Raw genomic sequence first — 18,317 nt, forward strand, 5'->3', positions numbered from 1 at the left:
ATAAATGAAAAAACCAGAAATCACATGTAAACTGATAAGGGTTAAGGAGTATCACCATTATCTTAAGCTTGCATGAAAATGTGTAATAGAACATATATTATTAGGAGTTCAGAAAGATGAAGAACAAGCGAGTCGTTGTAGTATAGTGGTAAGTATTCCCGCCTGTCACGCGGGTGACCCGGGTTCGATCCCCGGCAACGGCGTTATTTTCTAAAAATTTTCCTCTTTTAAAAAACTTTTCTAAAAATTGTAGTTAATTACGTGGCATAATCATAGGCCACGAGTGTAAATAACCTTATTAGATAACACCGTCATAATTATTAAATCTCTTAAAATGTGGTATAGAGAGATACGAATCTTTTCGTCTTCCTTCTTCGTCATTTTTTTTTTTTTTTTTTTTTTCAAATTTAATTTTCTCTCATTTTTTATTGACCTTTTCTCTTCTCATCTCTCATTCTCTGGTAAACTCAGCAATGTCTTCGGCGAAACTTTTCGGTTGTGCTATTACCGTCGAAGCAGAGGAAGGCGGCGGTGGTGTTGGTGATGGTGGAAGCTCAATCGCCGTGGAGGTTCCTCGATCTCAAACCCAAACGGATTGCTATCCATATTTCCATTTTCTGGATTCGAATTCCGACTCTGGATTAGCTTCTATGGATGACGCAGAACCTGAATTCATCGAGAGCCGTACGAGGTCGATACGGTACGTGACTTTTGTATAGGTTCGACGAATCAGAGGGTAATCAATAGTACTAGTTTGGGTGGTGGTGGTGGTTTCGGTTTCAATATTTTTGAGGAGGATATAGAATTAGGTCTTGGAATCGGTTCACGTTCAGGTTCGGGTGATTCATTGGTTCATAGGGAGATCGATTCGGGTCGAGTCGAAGTTGTTGCTCCTGTTGAACCTATGGTGCTTGATGAAGAATTCGAATTGGAGAATTTGCACAACGCGATCGAGTGGGTTCAAGAACCTGTTCAACAACAAGTTACTCCACCAAGGGATGATGATGATGATGATGATGATGATGATGATAATGATGATGATGATGCTTGGCAGATGTGGAATGCCAACGTGTTTTTTCAAGATATGATGGATATGGATCATCTAGCTGTTAATTTTGAAGATGCTGAAATTGACGGAGAGTACAATGCTGCTATTTTAGTGCAAATGTTTGATAACCAGGATGATGTCATCATGGGGAGTCCTCCCGCATCCAAAAGAGTGGTTGATGATCTTCCTGCTGTGGTGATTACCTCTGAACAGTTGAGCAACGGGAACACCATCGTTTGCGCCATCTGCAAAGATGATATTGTGGTTGATGAGAAAGCTAAGAGGCTTCCTTGTAATCATTACTATCATGGTGAGTGTATAGTACCTTGGTTGGGGATAAGGAATACATGTCCGGTTTGTAGGTATGAGCTACCTACTGATGATCCTGAATATGAAAGGAATAGGAGATTGCAGAGGCGTGGTAGCAACGGTTTGGCAAGGTAGTAGATGAAGTGATTGTGCTTTGTTCTTCTTCGGTAAGGCCTCATTGGGAAATGATCCGTCTCTGGTTAATGTGATGTAGATATTGGTCATCATAGTTTAAAAGGAAGAATACATTTTGCAAGTTATTTAGGTTTTTTATTTATCTCTTTAGACTTTGCTGATAATTGCAGTCACAGTTTGTTTATCATTGAGGAATTTGGTGATCTGACTTTGGTTAGTTCTAACTTTGATTCATTTTTTGCGATGTGATTTTTGATGCCTTTTTAAGTACCAAACACCTTACCAGTGCAAGGTTTATGAATCCATTAGAGATGTTGCGATAGGGTATGATCCAATTCCAATCCATCTCCTCCTACAGGTATAGTCATGTGCTTCTGTGGCCAGATTGTGGTTTACCAAGTACATTGTTAAAAGAGAATGATGGTTATGGTCCGGTTTAACGTGGTCTTGTCAAATTTTGGTCTTATATGGACCGTATTTAATTCAAAATGTGGGCTTTTGTTAGTCCATTATAACTCCTTATTTTATTTTTATTTTCATTGGCGAAATCTATATTTTATTGTTGAAGCTACATTACACTGAAAACAAACTGAGAAACCCCTTGCCGTTGCAATGATTCAGTGTTGTATCTTGTTGGATGTAGTAAGTTTTCTTTTTCTCTGGTTATAATCGATGGAACATCTAAGATTTATTGTGGAAGCTACAAAAATTATCATCTTTTTAATTTATTTTTAGTAACTTTTATGTTTGTATTTAAATATTTTTATAAGGAAATGATAACATATAATAGTTTTATTAATACGTATTATAATAATGTGAGTTAACAACTTGAAAATGAAAGTATATATAAAGTTAATTAATTACATCAAAGATGAACCGAATGCCCATTACGATTAAGATTGTTAAAAAATGAAAACTAAGGTTCAAAGTCATTTTCACATGCCAGTGGCTGGCTCTTTTCTCTATAGTGACTTTACATTTCTAAAGAGCCAAACTTCAAACATTGAGTGTCGAATTTTATTTTTAATTTTTTTTTAATGGAAGTTGGAAAACTTTTGTTTTTGTTTTTGTTTTTTTTGTTTTTTTTTTTTTCTGGCTTTTGGATACCCATTTGGCTCAACACTATTTGCTTATCCTTTCATATGCAATAATTTTGCCTCTTTGCCTCATTCCATGTAAAAATACTCCACACAGAAATATTTTTAAAACTATCTAAAAATATATAAGCTCCCTCTATGAAACCTTAGGTTTTTAATCATGTCATGCGTCAGTTGTTCACATCGACCATAGATACAGTTGCATAATCTATTTGGTATTTAACAAGTAGGTATTTCCATGTTCAGTCCGTAAATTTGGAAAATTTCTTGTTTAAAATCATGTTCCTTTCTATGATGAATCAGACGGCTTATAGCGTAGACATAATATTTCTATTAAAACACTCATTTAGACCTCGAACACGCAAAATATATATCTTTAAAAGACTAAACATTTGTGACGTTTTAAAGTTTATTGTGTGGATCAGTTTCGAACAGACGGATTAAAGAAGTGAACAAAAAAAAAAAAAGGATACGCAACTTAAAATAAAACGCATTGTATAGTTGGAGTGGGTGAATAACATCACATCAGAAATAAAATTCATCACACCATTTGAAATGTTTCATTTGATAATTATTACCTCAATCATTTTGGAATTGAAATTTGCGCTCGAGTCTTCAGTGACGTTCTCCCACTTTGTTTTCTTGTCTCTTTGGATTCTCTCTCTCTCTCTCTCTCTCTCTCTCTCTCTTGATCTCTTCTGCTTAAGGGAGTTAAACTTTCTAGACCAAAATGCATATTAACTACTCTCAAGTTAGCAATAAACCAGACAAGATTATAAAGTTGAAAATATATATATAACGTAAATCAAAACTCTGACTAATTAATCTCATGGGGGCAAAGTTGTGATTGTGTTATGTATTTAACTTTGCATGGCGAAATGTTGTTATCTTAGTTGGTCTTTCATATATACATATATATGGCTTTGATACAAAACCTAAATGCATCTCAATAACTTTTTTACAAAAAAATCTATAAAAATAACTAAATAAACACAATTAGAATTAGGCATTGCAATGACAAGTGGGTTATTTGAAAAATATAAACCTTTCTGCAGGGAATAGTAATAAAATAATAACATAATCATAATTAACTATATTTTGATTAGGACTGACGATAGTTGTAAAAATTGGCAGTGATAGTGGAGGAAGACCTTAATGAAATGTACAGGTACCTCAGCATATATTTTTTTTTTGGCAAATTGGATAGAATCATTTAAAGGTACGAACGAAAATAACCAAAGTATAAAATGGGTCTATAATTATAATTTTTCATAAAAAACAAAAGGTGTATAATTATAAAAATTATCGTAAAAGGTGTGATGATATACAATAGACTTCGCTTTGGTGATTGGCTTATCCTTAATCCACCAATCAGCTGTACCATCATGACATCATCCATATTTCTTAAAAAAAAAAAAACAGTGTAATCACAAATTATTATGTTGATGATCTTTGGAGTTTACTTAACGAAAGAAGATCAATATATGGAACGTATAATTCTCATTAGAAGGGAGCATAACTAGATACTAAAAAATACATACTAATTATATTAGAATACACAGTTACGGAAATTATATTTCTTATAACAAAAATGAAGATCCAAGGGAATTATTTGGTAAAGAACTGAAAATTCAAGGTAGGCCAATATCAGGTGGTAGTGTCATTGATGGGACCAAAACAATGAAACGTTCAAAAACACTTTTCTAGTTTTATGATCGAGTGAAAAAATATTACTAAAAGAATATCAGAAAAGGAAACACTAAGGAAAAGCAAATTGGAAAAAAAGTTAGAAAATGATATAAAAAGAAAAAAGAAAACTTGAGGCTGTGGTCTGTGGAAGAAGAACAAACCGTGCAAAGGACATGAGACTGAAATAAAGAAGAAATAGACTTTGTCTGAATTAATGATATGACTTGATGGTGTGTATTCGCCTTTCGTTTGACCAACACAGTCGCACTCTATTTTGCATCAACATGCAATTTTAAGTCATTCTGTCAAAAGAAAGGTTAAGTCACTCAAATTCAGTAGGTGTTGTGAATTTCACATTATAAAATCACTTTCAATTCATCAGAAGAAAATCTTTGAAATCAACTGAACGAAGTAAATGAATATTAGGTCTAGTATTTTAAAACTATACATATGTGGTTTCCTTAAATAGTAAGTTATTGCATCAGTAAAAAAACCGAAATTAATTGTTGAAAAAATTGAAAAAACAAGCTCCATTACTGTATAACTTTCAAGCAACACCCAAAAAGTCTACCTAAAGAAGGCCAATATCAATTTGCACAATTCTTTTTATATTAGAATTGCCTTTTTACAAATGGATTATAATAAACCCATGCATGCCTAAGTTTTTTTTTTATAAATATATTTTTAAAGAAGGACGTTTTAATATTAGAATATAATGGCAAGAAAGAAGAGGGGACCAAATAAGATTTCTTCAATTATTAATTAAATGGTTTACTAAAATATATCCATTGCGTACATTAAGTCAGGAAATTTTAAGAGAAAACACAAAAACGAGTTCCTAAAATTTAACAATTTTACAAAGAATTTAATCAAATATGCAAAGTGGTTGTGGAGTCATCAGCGCCTCAAATGTATTATAGCCTATTGGCCTTTGCCGTAGCCTTTGTAATGAACATCATAAAACGACAAGTTAAGCCGCCTAACATATCTTGCTTTCCTTATGCAAGTAAGAAGTTTGTTTGGTTTGATTTCTGTTAGTGCTGGTATTTGACCATATTTTTCTATGTATAATAAAAGACGAGTTGGATGTAATAATTAAGGTTTTGTTATTTTGTATCAACATGATCTTCTTTATACAACTTGATTAAATATGACTGAATACATACCACTTGGAACGACCGAACGAAAATATAAAGAAAAATTGATCATGTAAATTTGATCAGAATTCCGAGTCTTTTTATATCTTGTGGTTAAAGGATGAATCGTGTTTTCTCAAAAAAAAAGAAGGATGAATCGTCTAAAATTGAATCATCAGAGTTCCAGTCTTTTTGATTGCATTTATGAATGATCACTGTAATAATTTTAAATGTCAAGAATATTCAGCTATATATATCTCTTTAAGATTAGTATATGATTTCATGTGAACAATTTCGGAATGATCCCCTTTATAATAAAATGGAAGTACACAATATTGTTTTGTAGACTATATAATTTTAATAAGTTGGTTACAAATAGGTCATAGATTAATTGGTTATAGATTAATTGGTTATAGATTAATTGGTTACAAGTTAAATAGTGGGTGCAACTTTAAATTATCTCCAAAAATTATAAAGATATTATTCTAAAGAATCATTTGATATCATCTAACTTACCATATTAATTTCATTTATTAAATTATTCATCCATATTAAAATCTTTTGATATCTAACTCAACATATTAATTTGTTAATTATCATTACACTTCACCTCTCATTTTTATATATGAGTCTATTTTGTGAAACAAATAAATTTTCATATTATTTATTATAATTAAAAAAAATTTTATCTTCGGATATACCATAAGTTAAATTTTTAAAAACAAGTATAAATTGTTCAATCTATAAAATATTCAAACTTTAGTAATATTATTCTTTAAAAATAATATCTATTGAATTAAAAAATTTACTGATTAACGGATCAAAATTTGAATATTTAAATTTAATTTCATATTTTTTTGTTAAATTTTATAGTTTTATATAATATAATAAACTTTAAATAATTTATTTTGAAATATTTTTAAAATATTGAAACTTGATATAAAAGTTAGAAACTATAAACACTCTAAATTGATTTGTTATAACAATGTCAATAATATGTCACTATAATATGAAATAATTTCAAGAAACCAAGTATATTAAAACAAAAAGTATAACAATATATTAAATTACTCATAATATAATAACTCGTTTTTTTAAAACCAAATTTACAAAATTATGTATTATAATGACATTCAAGTCATGATGTAGAATATACATTGTTAAAATAACTTCACATACATAAACTAATACAACGTATTAAAATTTTATTTTAAAATACAAAATATACAAAATTTTGTATAAAATAAAATTTAACCAATGTTATAGCACGAATACTTATCTAGAATCATTAACAATATAAAACTTACAAAATATATATCTTTTTTCAAGCCATAATATGTAGTATATGATTTTATTGCATAATGTTTTATCCAAAAAAACTTTTTAAAATAATCACATAAATTATATTATATTTTATATAAAAATTATAATATAAATAAAATGAATTTCAATCTGTGCTATAGCACGGGTCTTAATCTAGTTGGTTAATTAAGAGACCATGCACAATCAAGGATTTATGCTGGGTTTCACATAATGTATGTTGAAACTTCAGCATGCCATGTTTGTGTGTGAGCATGGACCCAACATAATGTAAAAATTATATACGTTTGTCAATAATTTTTTTTTTACAACATTAATAAGTCTTTAATTTAATTACATATGTATTATCTTATAGAGGACATCACATTTTTAATATTTTAGCTAGGACCTCTACACATCTACGCAGAAATTAAAACAATACAATAATTGATTAATGAAGAGAAGCAAATCTTAAAGCTCCAAGAGATAAGCTTTCAGAAATTGGCGAGTAAGTTTTGTGTAGATGTTAGTATCACATAAAGAATATATATGCTTTATAAATTGACTTATTTGGCATCATCCCAACTTTATGTATTGGCTAACAAAAGCATTGTTTCCAAACTAAAATAATTTTGAAACCCCACAACTAGAAACTACAAACTTTCTCTCTGATGTAAGCACATAACATTGATCGAAAGCTTGATTTTATCCACAACATGTATGTATGGTATCCAAGTCCTCATGTGTCATTACCATCATATATAATGTATGGGCATGCATGATATATAGATACAACTTTCAGTTCAATCATGCATTAACATCATGATCAGGTAATTGAGTATGTAATTAACATGTATGTGCATCATTTAGATACCACTAAATGACCATGGCGCCCTCTCCTAGCTAGACTCACCTGCACCGGACACAAGATGACAACATTAATTTGGTTATATATATTAAACTAACTATATGATGATATGTAGCACCTCCATGTTGTTCATCATATATATATGGACGTTCATATATAATATAGCTTATGCAAATATACTACTCCATGCATGCAAGTCATGGTTATTATACGAGGCGTGTATGATGTATCATGCGTTCCCTTGTCTCATACTCTCATTAATGGTACAAACAAATTAATATTAGTCGTCGTAGATTTATGTAGCAACCTGTAATTAAACTAAAAAACAAAGTAAAATTAACTTCGATATGTAATCTCAATAATTGTTAAAAATAAAAGGCATGCCCATGGCCGGTGTCTTGGATCGACATAATCTAAATAATTTTTTCAAAAGCAAAGCCCTCTCTTAAGCATGTGTCACGAAAGCCAACAATTTGCAAAAAAAGGTGTGGTCCACTTGTATGCCTTTCTCAGCTGTATAAACACTCCTTCTCATCCAATCTCCACCATTAACTCAACCTCGCTAGGCTCTAAAGAAAGAGAAATTGACCATGCAGCCAAATTATGATAGCTTAAGTCTTACCAACATGCAACAACAAGACTACATCCACTTAAACAACTACTACAACAACTTAACCCCTTCAACCAATAACAATCTCAATCTGCTCCAATACCCTCAGATTCAAGAACTAAACCTACAATCTCCGGCAAGCAACAACTCCACGACTTCCGACGACGCAACTGAAGGGATATTCGTCATCAACGAGAGAAAGCAAAGACGTATGGTATCTAACAGAGAGTCAGCAAGAAGGTCAAGAATGAGAAAGCAAAGACACTTAGACGAGCTTCTCTCACAGGTTGCTTGGCTGCGAAGCAAGAACCACCAGCTTTTAGAAAAGCTAAACCAAGTCTCGGACAGCAATGATCATGTTATTCAAGAGAACTTGAATCTTAAAGAGGAAAACTCGGAGCTTCGTCAAGGGATCACATCCATGAAGAAGCTTGGAGGAGACATCCATGAAAAACAATATTCTTCTTCCATGGATGAAGACTTCTCTTCAACTACAGAAGATCCAAGAACTCATCATCATCCATCATGAGTCGACGTCGGTTTGATCAAGAAGAACATTACTTTTTAAAGTTAATTCATGCCTCTAAATATTCTATCTATTTCTTCCTTTGGTATCACTTTTTAACGGGTTTAACTACGTTACCAAAGTTTGGGGTTTAATTGTGTGATATTTGTCAGATTTCTTCTATTTCTGCTTTATTAATGTTATAAACAGAAAAGAAGATGATGGATATTTTGTTCTTCCATGTGAAGATGATGATGATAATATTAAAATTTTCTAATATAATCTTAAAGCTGGTAAACAAGGGATTATAAATAAATTTTTGAAAAGAAGAATATATATATATATATATATATATATATATATATATATATATAGAGAAATAAAAAGAAGACAAACAAAACAACTACCACCGACCCTGCTCACCCAATTGATCAGTAGCCAACTTTTACTATATATATATTTGAATAAATATTATACCATTCAAAAGGGTCGTCTTGAATTGTGATAATGCTGCATTCTTCGTGAAGATATATATAGTTCGAGATCGGAGGGCCTTTCTAAAATTGTTTTGGTCTGACATAGATATTATAAGATATATGAAATCAAGCTTATCTCTGTTGATTATTTGTAAATAATGAGATTATCATTTGTTAAAGACGACGACACTTGAGATGATTGATTACTAGTGTTTAGCGCGTAAAGAATAATTGGGCCTTATATATATTGATCATAGGCCTAGCCCATTAGTATTTGACAATACGAGAAACGAACTCATACCATTGTTAGAATCTGGGGTTTTCTGCTAAAATCATCTCAACTCTTCGAATTCAAAATTCTGGGATTAATTTGGATTTAGTTGGACGAAAGAAAAAAAAAAAAAAGTGAAATTCAAATATTGAGTTTCGATGGATGGAATCATCAAATTTCGCATTTTTTTTTTTCTTTCTTTTCCCTCAAATTTATCCAAAGTAATCCCAAATCTATATCTATTGTGACGGAATGAAAAAAGAGTAAGTTGCTTTAATCCAAAATCTAGCCACTTTTGTATGAATGTTAGTTAGGGTTTATATTTTTGATAAGTGTTTTGTTTGTTTGATTCCGTTTTTTTTGTATAAATGTTAGAAAGACTAGAGTTGATCATCATCATAGGTTCAATGGGGGTTTAAGGTGTGTGTTCAAAGACATAGCTTTTGTTTGTTGTTCTATATAACTTGGCCTTTTTAATTCATTAGTGGTTCAAAGATAAAAAAAAAAAAGTGTCTTTGTTTGGTTTTCTTTGCCAATCTGTGGAGTTCGATTAAGTTTATTGTAAATTTGTAATGGTCGTTAGGGCAAGTTATATCAACTTATGCAGACTTTTTCCTACTTTCAGATTAAGGAGAATGTTTTTTGTTTTGTTTTTTTGTCTTTAATCAAAAAAAAGTTAAAAAGAGTGAGAATCTATGGAAGCACAGGGCAAGGGACCATGTAAAGCTTGTGATTGTAAGTTTTGGGGGTTGTTTTCAAGTTTTCATGGATGTGAGTAACGATCTAAACTATCTTTAAATTTTTGGTAAAGCGCAGAAAAGTGCAGCGTCCTTTTATCACTTTATGCACTTTTCACATCAGGTATCGAATCCATCACTCTTGACATTAACATTTAAGTATGCCTATACACTTGGTTGTTGTTTCTTCTTAAAGTTCTTGAAATAGAGCACACAAATGGCTTGATGGCTTCTATAACTAGGAACCGGGTACGACTAAGTTTAGTAAGAAGTAGAATACACTGCTCAGTAGACTTTTTGCTTACTATCATCTGATTTCTTCTAAAAGTTATGTTAAGGCAAGGTAATTCCGGTCTCAGATCTTTGTCTGATAACATATGTGTAAAGCCAAATCTTTTGATAGCAAATGATTATTGTATGGTACATGAAGACCTCAGCAGTTTAATCATGGAATTTTGAACTGTAGATAAGTTAAGCTCTATGGCCCTTTCCAGATGGCAAAAAAAAGAATCCTTTGTTACAGTGTCACTTCTTGTTTACTTTGCGTTGTCATTTGTCATTCTTTTTTCAGCATATACATTGGAATGTGAGCTTTTTTATTCTAAAAGATAACAGCAAGAAAGAGATTTCATGAAGTAAGTATATATGTTTATGCGAATGGTCCATACCCATAGGCATTTACGTATTCTTAGTATTTGTTAGTGATATATACTAGAAAGCACGCGGGAATGCTGAAATCACCTCCAATCCCAATCAAGAAAAACAATATGCTTCGATGGAATTATTCACAATAGCATGGTTCACTCAGGGATTCTGATTTTCTGTTAATGTACTCCAATTTTTCTGAGAGCCATACTGAAAAAGTGAACACTTTTCTGTCAGTCTGTGTTATCAATTTGAACCTTCTTCTTTTCAGGGAAGCGTGAAAATGTCCTGGGATGGTACTCTCTTAGCTTGCACATGTTCATGTTGCTGGGAAGTTATTGGCTTTGAACCCTGGCTTCCCTCTTAGCAAGGTGAAATCTACGTTTACACTTCTTGATGATGCATATGTCACAGATGGGGATTTGTATTAAATAGACAGATTTTTTATTTAAATAATGCAGAGAAAGAGGAATTACTATAGTAATAATTAGCCAAAACTACAGACCCATTTGCATAATAGTGGTGATAAGGAAAATATGCATCCCAGAGCCAGAGGAGTGTGATTTGAGCTTCTGTCTCTATCGTAGTTCTATATTTTAAGTCAAGCTAGCTGCTTTGTGACCTTAATGCGACTTTTGACATTGTCAGTTCAGGCAATTGAAATTTAGTTCTGTATGTAAAGTAGCAATTGGTCTTCCAGTGTTGTGTGTTATTAGAGTATTCAGTCTCACTACTATTTTTGTTTTTGTGTAATTTCCATAAAGTAAAGGGTATTTGGTGGTGATGTTTTCACCAAACCTAACAGAATCTCAATCTAAAAGTAATTTACAGCGTGCAATCTAGTAGTCTTTACTTTTGCCATAAGAGTATCAGAATGAAGGAACAACGCCATATCCTGTGTCGTACATTAGCATTATGTTGAACTCGTGGTCCTCGTCTTCGATTTCTCTCCTCTTTGCGAACCGGCCATTGACCCGTAGTCTTCTCTCTGCATATGCCTTCCTTGAAGCATACCTTATCGTCTTCTCAAATTTCCTTGTCTTCCTCTTCTCTCTGTATCTCAGGACTCTGGCTTCTCTATCCATTGGACTGAGTTGGGTTATCATCTGACTTGGAGGGTCAGGTAGTTGGTCTACTGTTGCTTTGGGCGTTCTTGGATGTGAAGCTGTTTTGACACGCGGTGTTGACTCCGGCACAACACCAGTTTCCATGGATGAAATGTATGCCTAATGACAGAAACAAAGACATTCTCAATCCCCCTGGTAAGAGTACTAAAGAGAGTCGATGCTTAAGGAAGCATATTTGGTTTTTATTATAGACTTCTGGTGAAATTTCTTTGTAGTTTATAGATCAACTGTCGGCAGTTTATTCGTAGGTTTGTTTGTCTGATGAAAGAAAGCACCCTGCTGCTTACTGTGAAGATGCTAAATTGAAGGGGTAACAAATATACAAAAAGCCTTACGTTATGGTTTAGGGAACCTTTGTTGCTGTAGTGACTTCCTGAGGAACCATTTGTGATATCGAATTGAAAATTCTGTCCCTTTTGGTGCAGGTGGCCCTTTGATTCTTCGAGTTGAAGTGGAACCACCCTATCTCCCCCGTAGCTTGTTTGTGGTACGCCGCAGTCTTGTTGCTGTTGATTGTATTGACTTGTGAATTGGTAGTCCATACTTGAGTTGTAATCCGCAAGGTCAAGATACGCATCACTAAACAAAAACCCATTGTTCTGGCTATTGTCATTATGATTGCCTTTATTTTTATTTGAGTTAGTGAACAACCACGACGGCACCTTCTTGGCATCCTCACCACCTTCTACACCTCTCTCTTGCTCCACAATTGGTAACTTATCTTGATCAGTCATTGTTGTCTCACTTTGGTGATGAGTGGACATGGAGCTGTAAGAGTTTCCGGAGATTGGCAGAATTGGAACTCGGTGATGGCGTCTAGCGAGTGGGTTTGCAGAATGAACCTCTGAATCACAAGCTGTGCAAAGAGATGCATCATCTGCCACACACAAATAAGCAGCGGGAGCACGCTCACATGACTCGCAGACCCGAACACGTTTATGGCGGGAAGCAACGCGATTGGCAGAGTGAACTTGAGCATCACAGCTCGTGCACAAGTAGGCAGAGTCAGCATGGCAGTACACGGTGCAGGCGTTTGATCGGCATATGTCACAGGCTCGTGCCCTGTTGTTCTCTCCACTACCAGTGTTGTTACTCTCTTGTTTCAACATAATAACTCAGGTGTAGTAAGTTTGATGGTGTGAAAGATTGTATCTGAAAGAAGGGGCTAATAAAGCTTATATCTGTTGTGAGAGAATAAGCAGAGGGAGATCGAATCCTGAGTGCCTACACATGGCACAGAGTTAGTGGCTCTTATATATTATTGGATCATCTTGCGGCTATTTGAGCTTTTGGAAAGGCTTATGTGTAAAGTGTAAAGTTTAAAAGTGTAAAAGTGTAACATCTCCTCCTATACACTTCGTTGAGACCCGTTCACAAGTTGCTTAGGTTGTGCCACTTGCAATGCAGAGATTCTCAAGAGGAAGTGGTCCAAATAATGCCTTGGTGTTGCAGACACCTTGTTACTATTTTCCGTCTCACCTTTTACTATTTTCATATTCAATTTATTTAAAGTAAAGCTTCGTTTATCTCTTTGGCTTCATACAAATTTTGCGTAGTTGAATTTTCATCTTGAACCTTGTGATTACTGTCCAGGTATATCTCCGAGTAAGGCTTCGAGTCTCAGAGCCATCCCCAATTGTTACAGGTTTACTACCTATAGAAGGTTAGATAGACTCGCGAATATGGTAAGTTTTCGTTCAATTATCTATGGTTGCATCTGCATCATTTAGAAAGATTTGCAATTGAAACTTCCAAATGATTTTCTGATGAATAGTGTTTTAGTGTTTACTCTGGTTAATAAAGTAATGGCAATGCAAAGCGTATTGGAAAATGACATGGAAAACATAGAGACGGTGGATGTTCGAGGACCCAACTCGAATCTGCCAAGTAGTCTTGAGTCTAAAGATTAGGCATTTTAGTGTCCAACTGAGAAAAGGTTAATTATATCACATGCCCCTATGTTATGTAGAAATGTTCAGTTGATCACCATCATAGTTACAAAACATGACTCATGAGTGTTGTCACATCTCTGTTTGAGTTTACTATTTATTGTAGCTTTATTAGATCTCAACTTATAGCTTTAGGATCGCAGAGGAAGTCGTGAAGTTTTGAGCTACTCGTGTAAAGTACTTTTGCTTGTTAGTTTCTTGTTTAGCAAATGCAAGCTATTTGATGACCCATTCATGTGTTCAGCATTTGAGTTGCCTTGTTGGTGATATACACATAATATTTACTATGTGGAAGCTACAGGATATGATACTCTCTAGGTTTGAGGACTAGCTCCAGTTACACTTTTGAGTCCAGTGGATGTATGATACCCATTTTGTGGTCCAAAAAGAATGAGATTTGATGGACGCTCTAGAGGCCAAATTCATGTGGTTTCCTTCACTCTATATCTTCAGAGCTGAAAAGTGAGTTTTTTTTGTATAAAATGCTGGTCCTAGGATACACTTTTCGCATCTCTTCCTCTTTCATATTTGCTTAGACCGCAATTCTCTTCCCCATATGGGTAAATTTTAAACTTTGAAAAGGTTTTCGTTTTTTTTCCTTGGTAATTCGAATTTAACAATTCTTTTTGTTATTTACTGGTATGAGTAATGTAATGGCATGTAGAAATGGTTTCATGATCATTGAATTCTAAAGAAAAAAAGATTCTAGGTTCTTTACATAAGTAAGATCTTTAATCGTACCAAATTGGATAAGTTGAGGCATCTTTGGCGTTAGTGCTTTCATGATGAAAAATGCACTTGTAGTTCAAGAAAATAGTATTTCACTTATTATTGCTCTTTGAGAATCTGCAAGATTAAATTTCATCGTTGTTACTGTTCTGAACTTCTGTCACATGTATAGGCCTTCAGATAACATGAAACTTGCATCGATAACTTTTGGAGGAAAAGCATATTGCTTATTGTGGCTCAATTCTAGAGATCGAGGAAAGAAAAGTATATTGCTTATTAGTTTTCATTATTTATCAGTTTTCCGTGGTTGCTAAGTTTACTTCTTTCAGATTTACGGAAAGCCTATTTCCTTGCAAAGAATGAGAAGGGAACAAGAGTCGAGGGACCATATAAGGCTTGTAGCTTTACGTATTGTGCGGATTCTCCACTTCCATGGCTGTGAGAATCTGAGGAAAAGTGCAAAAAGTGCAGTGTGACCTTCAGCTAAAGGTAATCACCTTTGTGCACTTTCACTTGATATCTCGAATCCGTCACCAAATACTAACATTTTATTGGCTCTTAAATTCGTTTGTGGTTCAAGTGGTTGTCGTTGCATCTTAAAATTTCTTGACAAGAAATTTATTAGAAACTCTACTACAACTAGTTCAAGTTTCCGTGTTGATGATTTGCTAGTATAATATGCAACTGGCGATACCTTTGTTTTGCTTGCTAGGTTTATATGCATGTGGTGCAGTGCAACATGATCAAACCAGATCACTGACTACCTTTCCTGGTGGTCTGAGAACTTGCTGCAGTGAACACTTCTGGCTTCAGTGAATGAATGAGATCCGTTTATGTGGTCCAACAACAACATATTCTACAACACACTGGTGGGTAAATTCATGTAATATTACACTGACTCAGTTATGGCTAGTGGTAGATAAGTTGAACTCTATGGCCCTTTCCAGGTGGCAAAAAGTGAAGGCTTTACAGTGTCACCCTTTTCCGTTTGATGCCTCGTTATTCTTTAATGCGAGCATATAAAAGTGAGCTATTATTCTAAATGATAGAAAAAGAAATAGATTTCTCAAACTGAATATCTTTGTTCATTTGGATGGTCCATAGGCATTGATATATTCTGCTACTACTTGGTTGTGAGTGATAGAATCTTTTTATCAGAGTGAACTACGTGGGCAATGGATATGGCACCAATGTTAATCAGGCAAAAGAATATGCGTCAACGTAATTATACCTAGTAGCTTAAAGCAATCTGACTCCAACTTTATCTGAGCACATTACCAAAAATGACTATTGACTGTGTGATTTTATCTATAGTTTGTTGAATTCTTAAGTTTTACATGTTTATTACACTAATCTCTGTAATCTACTTTGATTATGTGATCATGTTGAGTGAAAACCTTATTTCCTCAGGGGTGTATGAAAAATGTATTGGGGCGGCATAAGTGGAATCATTTATCTTCGACGTGTTCAAGTGATGTGGAAAATGTCACCAAGAAAGGAATCAGTAGTTACTTTGGTACCTGTGGTATCGTGTTAACTGTTCGTGGTACAACTTTCTCAGGTGAACCATATCTCTTTATAGCATCAAAATTTGAATTTAGACTGAAGAGCAGAGTTACATGTGGATGGTGGTAATATTTCATAAATAGGACGATTTCTACCAAATGGGAAAATTTTGTTGTAGCAACAGCAGCAAAATATGAATAATATCTAAATGATTCGTATTAGTTAGACAAAACTTTTGACGTATGTATGCATTACAGAGGTAATAACTAAGCATGCAATTTAGTTTTGTCATAGGAGGGCATTATAATGAAGGAACAATTCCATATCCGGTGTCGAACGTTAGCGTAGTGGAGAAAGCTTGGTCTGCCTCTGCATCGACTTCTTTCCTCTTTGCAAACCGGCCCTTGATCCGTGGTCTTTTCTCTGCGTACGCTTTCCTTGAAGCATATCGTATTGTCTTCTCAAATTTCCTCATCTTCTTCTTCTCTCTGTATCTCATAACTCTAGCCTGTCTCTCTATTGGACTGAGCATCTGAGCTGGAGGTTCAGGTATTTGGTCTGTTACCGCTTTGGGCGATATTGGGTGTGATACTGTTGCGTCACTCGTTGTTGACTCTGGCACAACTCCAAGGTCTATAGATGAAACATGTACCTAATGAGAAGACAAATACATTCTTAGACATTTAGTTCATCGATTAGTGTGTCTGATGAAGAGAAACAGCAGGCTGGTCATAGTAAAGAATCTGAATAATACAAAAGCTTACCATATGACTTATGAAACCATTGGAGGAGCTTGGTGGAGCATAGGTGATGCCCAACTCAAAGTTCAGTTCCTCGTGGTGCTTGTGACTCTTTGATTCGTCAACTTGAAGTGGAACAACTCCATCTCCTCTATAACTCCTCTCAGGTACGTTTCGGTGTTGTTGATACTGACTGGATTGATCCATACTTGAACTGTAATCGACAAGGTCCAGATACTCGTCACCAATCGAGAAGCCATTGTTCTGACTATTGTTGTTGTTACCACTGTTTTTCCCTAAATTAGGCAACAACCATGAAGCCGCCTCCGCTTCATCTCTATCCTCTTCTTCTTGACCTACCACCACCATGCTGTTCTCTGGATCTGTCACTGTTGTCTCACATGAATGGTTAGTCTCCATGGAACCGTAAGAGTTTCCAGATATCGGCAGAATTGGAACTCGCTGATGGCGTCTAGCAAGTGGGTTTGCAGAGTGAATCTCTGAGTCACAGGCTGTGCATAGGGATGCAGCATCTGCCTTGCAGAAAAAGGCAGCTGGAGCTCGCTCACATGATTGACAGACTCGAACACGTCCATGGCGAGAAGCAAGACGATTGACAGCATGAACTTGAGCATCACAGCTAGTGCACAAGTAGGCAGAGTCAGCGTGGCAGTACACGGTACATGCGGCTGATCGGCATGAATCACAGACTTGTGCCCAGTTACTCTCTTCTTTCAACATATTAACTCAGATGCAATGGTGTTGAGAGATTTAGTATCTAAAAGCAGGGGACTACTAAGGCTAATATTAGTTGTGGAATGGTAAAGCCAAGGAAGGGATAGAGTCCTGAGGGATGAACACGTGGCGAGAAGTTAGTGGCCTTGAGAAGTTGTGTGGCTGACTGAGTTTCTGACAAGCTTATGTATGGGGTCCAGTCTACAGATGCTTACAGCTTTTGGAATCATCAACCCATCAGGAAAATGTGAACAAATAACTCATTGTCTTACTTATATGTCTTTGCAATGGAGAAGAAAGCTACACCAATAGCTACTACTTACTACTCTCTCTCTCTCTTTCTCTCTCTCTCTCTCTCTCTCTCTCTCTCTCTCTATGTGTGTAAACAGTTTTACCTAAGGTTATGGGACCAATCCATATGTTGCCATCAAGGTTGCAACTTCTAACTATTTTCGTCTTATCTACTACTATTTTTGGTAAAGTTGGAAAGATAAGTAGCTCTTTGGCTTGACCAATTAGCCTTGTTTAGTTGAATGTTTATCTTGATTCTTCACTTCTGTCATGTTTTAACCGTTGTTTCTTTCCAAAGCAAGGCATATATTTGCATTGTTAAGAGAGTGATAGCTCGTTAACCATATATTGGTTTTGATATGTTGGAAATAATACGGCCTGTCCTAAATTTGTTTGCTTCTATATCAGGTCGGTC

The 18,317-nt window shown here is 34.6% G+C and overlaps 3 protein-coding genes, 1 long non-coding RNA gene, 1 other non-coding gene and 1 pseudogene across 11 annotated transcripts; 4 read left to right on the plus strand and 2 right to left on the minus strand.

The window, feature by feature from the left end:
- Positions 1-131: 131 nt before the first annotated feature.
- TRNAD-GUC (transfer RNA aspartic acid (anticodon GUC)) lies at positions 132-203 on the plus strand. Its single transcript has one exon. It is a non-coding gene; the product is annotated as a tRNA-Asp (tRNA).
- Positions 204-393: 190 nt separating this feature from the next.
- Positions 394-1,741, plus strand: LOC104705866 (uncharacterized; annotated as a pseudogene).
- Positions 1,742-8,113: 6,372 nt separating this feature from the next.
- On the plus strand, positions 8,114-8,978 carry LOC104705867 (basic leucine zipper 43). The gene has a single exon (XM_010421958.3). The coding sequence runs from the start codon at positions 8,172-8,174 to the stop codon at positions 8,718-8,720; it is 549 nt and encodes a 182-aa protein (XP_010420260.1). The 5' UTR covers positions 8,114-8,171; the 3' UTR covers positions 8,721-8,978.
- A 509-nt stretch (positions 8,979-9,487) lies between these two features.
- On the plus strand, positions 9,488-18,060 carry LOC104705872 (uncharacterized). 7 transcript variants are annotated; one of them, XR_015564759.1, is made up of 14 exons: positions 9,488-9,706; positions 10,120-10,178; positions 10,260-10,304; positions 11,097-11,196; positions 11,890-12,087; positions 12,378-12,439; positions 12,596-13,463; positions 13,546-13,637; positions 14,197-14,363; positions 14,960-15,119; positions 15,343-15,499; positions 16,041-16,191; positions 16,420-17,043; positions 17,182-18,060. It is a non-coding gene; the product is annotated as an uncharacterized LOC104705872 (long non-coding RNA). The 7 variants fall into 7 exon arrangements; XR_015564765.1 differs by lacking the exons at positions 9,488-9,706; positions 10,120-10,178; positions 10,260-10,304; ... (1 more) ...; positions 11,890-12,087; positions 12,378-12,439 and adding exons at positions 14,803-14,894; positions 15,578-15,655 and having other exon boundaries at positions 13,202-13,463; positions 14,203-14,363; XR_015564763.1 differs by lacking the exons at positions 9,488-9,706; positions 10,120-10,178; positions 10,260-10,304; ... (1 more) ...; positions 11,890-12,087; positions 12,378-12,439 and adding an exon at positions 14,803-14,894 and having other exon boundaries at positions 13,202-13,463; positions 14,203-14,363.
- Positions 11,562-13,174, minus strand: LOC104705868 (zinc finger protein CONSTANS-like). The gene is made up of 2 exons (XM_010421960.2): positions 12,288-13,174; positions 11,562-12,051 (listed from the first exon to the last, which is right to left on the minus strand). Exons 1-2 carry the CDS (start codon positions 13,059-13,061, stop codon positions 11,695-11,697), a joined length of 1,131 nt encoding a protein of 376 aa, XP_010420262.2. The 5' UTR covers positions 13,062-13,174; the 3' UTR covers positions 11,562-11,694.
- On the minus strand, positions 16,329-17,673 carry LOC104705871 (zinc finger protein CONSTANS-LIKE 1). The gene is made up of 2 exons (XM_087463531.1): positions 16,901-17,673; positions 16,329-16,788 (listed from the first exon to the last, which is right to left on the minus strand). Exons 1-2 carry the CDS (start codon positions 17,615-17,617, stop codon positions 16,438-16,440), a joined length of 1,068 nt encoding a protein of 355 aa, XP_087319657.1. The 5' UTR covers positions 17,618-17,673; the 3' UTR covers positions 16,329-16,437.
- Positions 18,061-18,317: the final 257 nt, after the last annotated feature.

Source organism: Camelina sativa, chromosome 8 (assembly GCF_030686135.1).
Source record: "Camelina sativa cultivar CO46 ecotype springtype chromosome 8, ASM3068613v1".
NCBI classification, from domain to species: Eukaryota; Viridiplantae; Streptophyta; class Magnoliopsida; order Brassicales; family Brassicaceae; genus Camelina; species Camelina sativa.